Source organism: Solanum tuberosum, unplaced genomic scaffold (assembly GCF_000226075.1).
Source record: "Solanum tuberosum cultivar DM 1-3 516 R44 unplaced genomic scaffold, SolTub_3.0 scf00212, whole genome shotgun sequence".
Lineage (NCBI taxonomy): Eukaryota > Viridiplantae > Streptophyta > Magnoliopsida > Solanales > Solanaceae > Solanum > Solanum tuberosum.
This window is the reverse complement of record NW_006239138.1, coordinates 512489-521658: the sequence shown is the minus strand read 5'-3', so window position 1 is coordinate 521658 and position 9170 is coordinate 512489. Positions and strand designations below refer to the sequence as shown.

General features: G+C 38.3%; 1 protein-coding gene across 2 annotated transcripts in view; it reads right to left on the bottom strand.

Annotated features, from left to right (window-relative positions):
* The window catches only part of LOC102581665 (exportin-4), a 64871-nt gene that overhangs the window by 36397 nt on the left and 19304 nt on the right, over window positions 1–9170 (bottom strand). For both annotated transcript variants that reach the window (XR_001474507.1, XM_006355956.2), the window contains exons 7-9: window positions 8799–8870; window positions 8561–8656; window positions 8154–8399 (exon numbers count right to left, since the gene is read on the bottom strand). Coding sequence is in view for 1 of the 2 variants with exons in the window: in XM_006355956.2 (XP_006356018.1) it covers window positions 8154–8399; window positions 8561–8656; window positions 8799–8870 (414 nt within the window). In the remaining variant the exon portion in view is untranslated. The remainder of the gene's footprint in view (window positions 1–8153; window positions 8400–8560; window positions 8657–8798; window positions 8871–9170) is intronic.

The window sequence follows — 9170 nt, the reverse complement described above, 5'->3', positions numbered from 1 at the left end:
GGGTCGTGCCATCATTTCGACCCTACCCATATTATTTCTCTTTTTCAATGGGGTCGTTCCATCAATTCGAACTATCCTATATAATTTCTATTTTCTAGTTGGATCATGACATTATTCCGACCCTACCCATATAATTTTATTTCTTAGATTGTGACCACTTTTAGCCATCAAATCTAATACTTTGGCATATGAGGATGTTCCGGCCATTTTTTCGGTGACTTGTTTAATATCGACTCGTCTATTGATTCCAACATGATCCACATACTTTATACTAGATTTTGAGCACTTACAACAACTGTTGCATTGTGAAGAAGTCTATATGGAGCAACCACCTAATTTTGTTGCTCAAGGGGAGTTTAATAGCCTTGTATGTTGATTACGTAAGTCACTCTATGGTCTGAAACAGTCTTTGCAAGCTTGGTTTGGGAAGTTCCAACACTGTAATTTTATCACTCCGTGTTTTATCGGCATTATGCATCAAATTCAGTATTTCATGAGAAGACCAAGCACATTGAGATTGATTGTCAATTTTGTGAAGTCGAGTGATCAACTTGCAGATATCTCACCAAGCCCCTCATCGGTCCTCGTGTTAATTACATTTGTAACAAGCTAGGTACATGAATTGTATGCACTAGCTTGAGGGGGAGTGTTAGAATATGAATAGGTTTATACAATCCTATTAGAATAGGAATAGGTTTATACAATCCTATTAGAATAGGAATAGGTTTATACAATCCTATTAGAATAGGAATAGGTTTATACAATCCTATTAGAATAGGAATAGGTTTATACAATCCTATTAGAACAGGAATAGGTTTATACAATTCTATTAGAATAGGAATAGTAATAGAAATAGAAATAGGAATACAAAATAGTATCCTACTTGGTAAAGGATTGTATTCTAGGGTCTATAAATAGGGTCTCAATGTAATAATGTACACAACAATAATTCAATAATATTCTTTTACTATATTTCTCACAACTGGAATAGTCAAGAAGTTCCTTGGACCATATATGGTCTTCAAGGAAACCATAAGAGTCCTGGTTGGTCAATTCGATTTGGGTTTGTGAGAGAAAAACACACATCACTTGTGGACTTGAGTTGAAGAATTAGGCCAAGTTCTATTTGTTAAACCGTAGGAACTTATAATATAAGAGATATGTTTGTCAAGAGTTAAAGTACTCTTTATTAGAATATCTTGAGATCTTAGTTATCTCTAGGAAGGTGAGCTGATTTTGAAAGGCCTTTGGGTTTCTTTTCTAGTACAAATAGTCTTCCAAAGGTGTAAAAAACCTTAACAATCATCATCATTATAAATAGATTGCTACTCTGTATAAGAGAGAACTATTTTCCTTGAGTTCTTCTTGGAACTTGCAATATCGAGGTGTGTTTCCTTATCGTGGGTCGTGTTCACTATTTGATAGAGCCCAATGCCCTTCTAAACCACTTTTCACCTTGATCACTTCCCTCCAAAAGGCTTGTTCCTCCATGTTAAACGTCCCCAACTACTTCAGGAGCAGACTCTTCTTCTCCTTGTTCCCTTTCCAGATAAAAAATTTTCCTTAAAACATCTATTCTCTTATGTACTGTAATGTGCATTGGAAATAAAGACAGCATATATGAAGGAAGTGCATCAAGAACACTATTGCCAAGCACTATCCTGCCTCCCAAAGAGAGATATTGACTTTTCCACCTTTCTAATTTTTTCACATATTTGCAGCACCTCATTTCATATCTCCGGAAATTTGCTCTTTGCTACCAGTGGCATACCCAGGTACTTAGTAGGTTTGGGTACTTCAGAGCACCCAAGTGTTGTTGTCATATATGCATATAAGAAACTTCATTTACTAGAAGAGAGCTATTACGTGGAGACCAGATACAGCTTCAAAAACTGACAAGATGAGACTTAAATGCCTAGTTGTTCAACTTTAGCATCACAGAAAGCTAGAGTATCATCTATGTATAACAGATGACTGATTTTCTACCATTCCCCTCTCCTCTTTGCAGCCTCCACACCTAGCAACCAACCCTTCTATTTAGCTTTCCTCATCATGAAGGCCTTCCTTTGTTATTGTAAAGATATGGCACCTGGGCCTAACTCAACCCCAAAAGTTAGCTCCTGAGGGGAGGATTTCCCAAGTCCATATAAGGAGACCACCAGTCCATTCCCCAACCAATGTGGGACTTTTACCCACTCTAACATGGTGGATGTAATTGAATGGAAGATGTTGTCTTATTCCAGTAGGTGAACAGTGAATAAATACAATACATAAGGTGCTAACTAAGGAAAGAAATAAAGAGTGATTCCTACAGATCTGCAGTGATCCCTATAAATCTGTTGCCTATATATAGCTATGTATATTACTAAGATTTAAGTCTATATACATTCTATAACACTCCCCCTCAAGCTGGAGCATATATGTTGATCATGCCCAGCTTGTTACAAAGATAATCAACTCGAGTTCCATTCAACGCCTTTGTGAGCAAATCAGCTACTTGCTCTCTTGTCTTCACGTAACTGGTGGAAATCAAGTTTTCCTAAATCTTCTCACGAATAAAATGAGAGTCAACCTCAATGTGTTTAGTTCTTTCATGATACACCGGATTTGAGGCAATATGCAGGGCAGCTTGATTATCACACCAAAGTTTTGTTGGTGTATGATATTCCAACCCAATTTCAGTTAGAAGATGATATATCCACATAATCTCACATGTAGACTGTGACATAGCTCTGTACTGAGATTCTGCACTGGATCGAGATACAACACTTTGCTTCTTACTCCTCCATGAAACTAGGTTCCCTCCAACAAAGACACAATAGCCAGTAGTCGATCTCCTGCCAGTTTTGGATCCAGCATAGTCAGCATCTGCAAAACACTCAATACGAGTATGACCGTGATTGCTATATAATATTCCAAGACCAGGGGCTCCTTTCAAGTAACATAAAATTTGTTCCAAAGCTGCCCAGTGTTTGACAGTAGGCGAGGACATGAACTGGATAACAACACTTACTGCAAAAGCAATGTCTGGACAAGTCACAACAAGGTGGTTTAACTTCCCAACTAACCTCCTGTATCTCTCAGGATCATCAAAGGGGTCGCTGTCATCTTTCATAAGCTGCACATTGGGAACCATTGGAGTACTGCAAGGTTTAGCTGCCAACTTTCCAGTGTCTGCAAGAAAATCAAGAATATACTTTCTCTGAGACAAAAGAATTCCCTTTTTGTTTCTATTTACCTCTATACCCAAAAAGTATTTCAACTGGCCCAAGTCTTTCGTATGAAACCTAGTATGCAGGAAGAATTTTAGGGAAGAGATCCCCGCATAATCACTTCCTGTGATGACAATGTCATCAACATAAACAACCAGCAGGATAGTGCCAACTGTTGATTGTCGGTAGAAGACTGAGTGATGACATTTGCTCATTTTCATCCCAAATCCCAGGACTACCTCACTGAACTTCCCAAACCAAGCTCGGGGACTCTATTTCAAGCCATACAAGGACTTCTTCAAATAACAGACTCTCCCATACTCCCCCTGAGCAATAAACCAGGTGGTTGCTCCATATATACTTCCTCTTGAAGGTCACCATGAAGTAATGCATTTTTGATATCCAACTGATGTAAAGGCCAATTCTCAGAAGCAGCTACAGAAATGAACAAGCGGACAGAAGTAAGTTTCGCAACCGGAGTGAAAGTGTCTGAATAATCCACTCCATAAGTTTGAGCATACCCTTTAGCCACAAGCCTAGCCTTAAGTCTTGCCACAGAACCATCTGGATTAACTTTAACTGTGAACACCCACTTACATCCCACTGGTTTCTTCGTGCTAGGTAAATCTACCAAATCCCACGTGTGAATTTCCTCTAAGGCATGTATTTCCTCAAGCATCGCATCATACCATCCAGGATGGTTCAAAGCTTCCCTCATTGTTTTGGATATAGAGATGGAGTCTAAAGAAGCAACCAAGGACCTCGACATAGAGGATAAACGGTCATAGGAAACAAAATTAACAATGGGATATGTGGATTGACAAGTCCTTTCACCTTTGCGAAGAGCAATAGCGAGATCCAAATTCTCTGAAGGATCGGGTGAAGAAAGATTTGATAACAGAGGAACCGATGCAGAACATGTATCATCGATCTCTCGTCTTCTCGAATAAACTTGAACAATTGGTGGTCTTGCTGGAGCAGAAGTTGTAGGTTTAATAGTCAATTGGTGTTCAATAGGGGAGCTAGGAGATTGAAGAACATTATTTGATTGTTCTGTCACAACACGAGTAACCTGATAGACTAACCACTCATCTTCCTCCTCTTGAGTTGTAGAAATGGGAGGTGCATAGAAGAATGGTGTAGTCTCTGAAAATACCACATCATTTGACACCAAGTATTTACCAAGCTCAGTAGAATAACATCGATTACCCTTCTGGAGGCGTGAATAACCCAAGAAAACACACTTCAATGCCTTAGGGTCCAACTTGGTAACAGATGGCCGAACATCTCGAACATAACACGTGCTTCCAAATACCTTAGGCTCCACCGGAAATAGTGACTTGTTTGGAAAAAGAACATTGTAAGGCGACATTACCAACGGAAGAAACGAGTCGATGGCATGCGATTAATCAAAAACAAGTTGTAAAGACTGCATCAACCCAAAATTAGTTTAGGAACCTTCATTTGGAACAAAAGTGCTCGAGATGTCTCAAGTAGGTGCTTATTCTTTCTCCCAGCAACTCCATTTTGAGAGGGTGTATCAACACATGAAGTTTGATGGAGAACACCATGTTGTCTCATGTAGGACTGAAACAATTCTGACATATATTCTTTAGCATTATCACTCCTTAGAATACGCACTGAAGTATTGAACTGAGTTTTGACTTCAGCACAAAAAGCACAAAAGTGAGTAATCACTTCAGATCGACTCTTCATAAAATAAATCCAAGTCATTCAAGAGAAATCATCCACAAATGTGACAAAATACTTATGTCCGGTTTTGGAAACAACAAGACATGGTCCCCAAACATCTGAATGAACTAACTCAAAAATTGACTCTACCCGCTTATTAACCCTTGGATTTGTTGAGCTACGATGGTGTTTGGCAAATTGACACGACTCACAATCTAGTGAAGGAATATTCTGAAACTGAGGACAAAGCTTCTTCAACATAGGCAAAGAAGGATGTCCTAATCGACAATGTGCCTCAAATGGAGACACGGCACAAGAGTAGGCAGCAAAACGAGGCTCCCAATATTCATCAAGAATGTAGAGACTATCAGATACTTGTCCTTTACCAATAACTTTATTTGTCTTCAGATCACGAAACAAACAATGATCGGGAAAGAATGAGATATAACAGTTTAGGAGCTTACCAACAGACATCAAATTAAAGGCTAACTTTGGTAGACCTAATACAGATGACAAGGTAACAGTCCCAGATCCTATAATATTACAGATTGAACCATCAGCAACCGTCACAGTAGAGAGTGCTCCGTGTGATCGAAAGCTAGAATAGATATTAGGATTACCTATCATGTGATCTGTGGCACCTGAATCGATCACCCATTTATTCGAAGAGGATATAAGACATGCTTATCCTGACTCAACAAGGGTAGTAACTGAAATGGATTCTTTTTGTAATTTTTGATATTGTAAGAATTTTGCAAACTCTTCCGCCGAAACCAAAGTTCTTTTATCCGAAGACATAGGAGCCACAATTTCAGTTATTCTCTCCAAATATTTTAGCAGCACAAGAACTCATCAACAGAAAATATAACCAGAAGCATGTACGTACCCCACAAACACTGATGAACAAATTCTAAAAATGATTTTTTTTTTTTTTTTGAAAATGGTAACGATGTATTATATCACAAAAGTACATGGGTTGTACTCAAACCTTATATACAGATGCACTCTAGACACTCCTACTCTATTTCTATATTGAGTCTAGAACATCAACTATAGAGACAGTGTCATTTGAGTATAATTGATTACACCAAAAACATAACAACAAAATGCAGTTTAGTTTAACATCTTGCACACTAAATTCTAAAAATGATTTTATCAACTAAGAAACCAATTGTCCACCCAAAATAAAGAATCGGAGTACTTTACCAGTAGACAAGAGCAAGTAATGAACAATCAAATACCCAAATCCTGAACTGCAGCTTATGACCAAACAACACCAATTATCTGAATTGAAGTAGAAGCTAGAAGCCATAGAACCACAAATCACAAACCAGATTCAGTGTAGCAGAATAGAAACGAACCTGGAAGTGACAAACAAACTTTCCAGATCATATTTTAACACCAGAACAGACCTGAGAAGTGACGAACAGACTTTCCAGATCGTATTTTAACACCAGAACAGACCTGAGATTCGCCAGAAATACGTGTCGATGCCGTAAATTAAAACCCAATCAATTCAGCCAGGCACGCACCTTCACGTGCCGGCGCGTGATGAACAAAAGACTGTATGACCGGTGCGTGACAGCCACTCGCTTCACAACCAGATGCCGGTGAAGACTGGTTTGGACGAAAAATATACTCCGCCTCCTTCTGTGGTGGTGATAACACAGACTGACCACTTTAAATTAGTGGAATAGAAATCCAAACTTCTTCCGTAACACAGCCAAAATGACAGGAGTCTATTGGCTCTGATACCATGTAATTGAATGGAAGATGTTGTCTTCTTCCAGTAGGTGAACAGTGAATAAATACAATACATAAGGTGCTAACTAAGGAAAGAAATAGAGAGTGATTCCTACAAATCTGTAGTGATCCCTATAAATCTGCTGCCTATATATAGCTATGTATATTACTAAGCTTAAGTCTATATACATTCTATAACAGTTATAATTGTTTTATCAAACAAAAAAGAGAAAGAATCTCCCTGCCTCATCCCCCTGTGTGAAAGAAAAAATCTTTCAGGTGACCCATGGATCAAGATGGAGAATCTTACTGTGCTAATACAGAACTCATCTAGTTAACTCATTTCTCTCCAAAATGCACCCTTCAGAATGCTGATAAGAAAATTCCTATACGTCAATCAAGCTTGTGTAAAATCCCTGATAAGAGATACAGTATGTTGCATTTGAAACTCTTATCAAAACATTCCCTCCAATGAAATTTCCCATGATCTTGATAACGTCTTCCTTAACTTAGGTTTGATCTCTGTAGTTTGTGACAGGTTAGTTCTTCAGTTCTTCCCAAACCAATAATTTTGTTTGTCTTCTCTTGTTTAGGCTAGGGTCTAAGTTTCATATACTTGGATATGTGTACAACTCCTACCCTTTATTGATTCCTTGTTCTAATTCTTCATTATAGTTCTTCAATTCCTGTTCTTGTGTTCTTGAACTGATTATACTCAATTTGGAGGTAATAGGTATCAACACTTGATCTTGTGTTTCTGCATCATTGATGACTAGACTAACCAAACAAAGATATGGAGCTAAGAAGTTTCCTCGACCCGATTTGATGTTCTGAACATCTCTGCCACAAGACTCTTACAAAAGACGATGCAGAAACAAATGACTGAGTCCCATTGTTTTTCCTATATATAATGCAACGAATCAAGGTCATGGATATATAACTTTTATTTCAACCACAGCACGTAGTCGTACTAAGCCTTTCAAGTAGTTAGGACCAACCAAACTGTTGCTCAGACTAACAAAAAATATTGCCGTACCTGTGTCGGATCCTCCAAAATTGCACTACTTTTGGATGATCCGACACGCATCCATCGGTATTTTTGAAGAGTCCGAGCAACAAAGGACCAAGTACATGCATAATGTTCAGAGGAAGCCTCTCATGTTAAAAGGATAGAGTAAATACATTAATTTAAGTGTAACTTTTATTTGACAAATAGAAGGTGTTGGATAGAAGCTTCTTGCAGGTTGAGAACAAACTGGGTATAGGATCAGAGTTTACAAGTGAAGATCTGGGGGTCCACGTTAATCGGCTGCCTGCATTAGAGTACTCATATTTTTTTGGCCTATTATCCTCTTGTTTACGCTGCACTTGTGGAAGTGTTTGGTCACTCTCAAATACAATACTGACAAAACTGTAGCATGTGGGAACATCAAGCACATGAATGACTCTCTGTTCTTTCTATTACATTCATGAAAAACAATCACTGGTGCAGAACTAGTTTATTACCTGCACTAGGTTACACTCAGTCCTCTTAGGAGAGCTTACATCACCCCTTACCCCAGCAGAGAAAATGCTGATGCCTCGTTTTGCATTGTCTGGCATATTTGCATCACATTTAAAGTCCCAGTTGAGGATCTGAAGCATCAGACGCAATGCTGCTGTACAAACTTTAACTTCAGGAATGGCAGCCTCTGATTCAGCTATTTTATTGGAGACACTAACAGCAGCATCTTGTGCCCAGCAGTAAAACAACTGCACATTGGAAGTAGAAAAGAAAAACAAGGAACAAAGAACTCTTGTGAACCATATGAAATTAGTCAAAATTGAAGAAACTGCAAACTGAACTGAGGGGGCTGATGCAAGCTGTAACCAAGTCAGAGAAAAACATCAATGCATATCGTCTACCGACTAACCTTTAGATATTCTAACTCAAAAGAGACTCGGCATTGCTCATGAAACTCCCTAGGAAGAGCCATAACAGTTGAAGTAGATGGTGAAAATTCAGATACCTGAAAAAGATGCAGAACAAATTTAACAGAATTTTTTTTGTAATGAACACTGAATTTGATTCTACCACATAAAAGAGAGTAAATGTAAAATAGTAGTAACGGCTTTCATTGAAAGTTATAAGATATCGCATGTGTGATGTACCAAGGATTCCAGAAAGTTCAATCCAATGAACTGCACATCAAGACCATGGCCACCAACTATCGCCTGTCTCACCTGTAGTAAAACGAGAATAAAGATCCTATGCATCGAAAAATGATTTAGCACATGCAATTTGATAAAATTGTCACTCATTCTACTGTAGCATCAAAAGACAACTGTGACTAAAAGCAGTTGTGATTAAGTAGGTATTTGGATAGATTTGGTTGAGATTTGAAAATAGTATTTGAAGTTAAGTTGGAAAGGGATATTTGGAAGTTAAGAGCGCAAAGATAATGGGGAGGAGGTGCTATCCCTCTTCATGGTATAAGGCTATAGGCCTCGTTCTGGGAGATATTTCTTAATGTACTGGAAAAT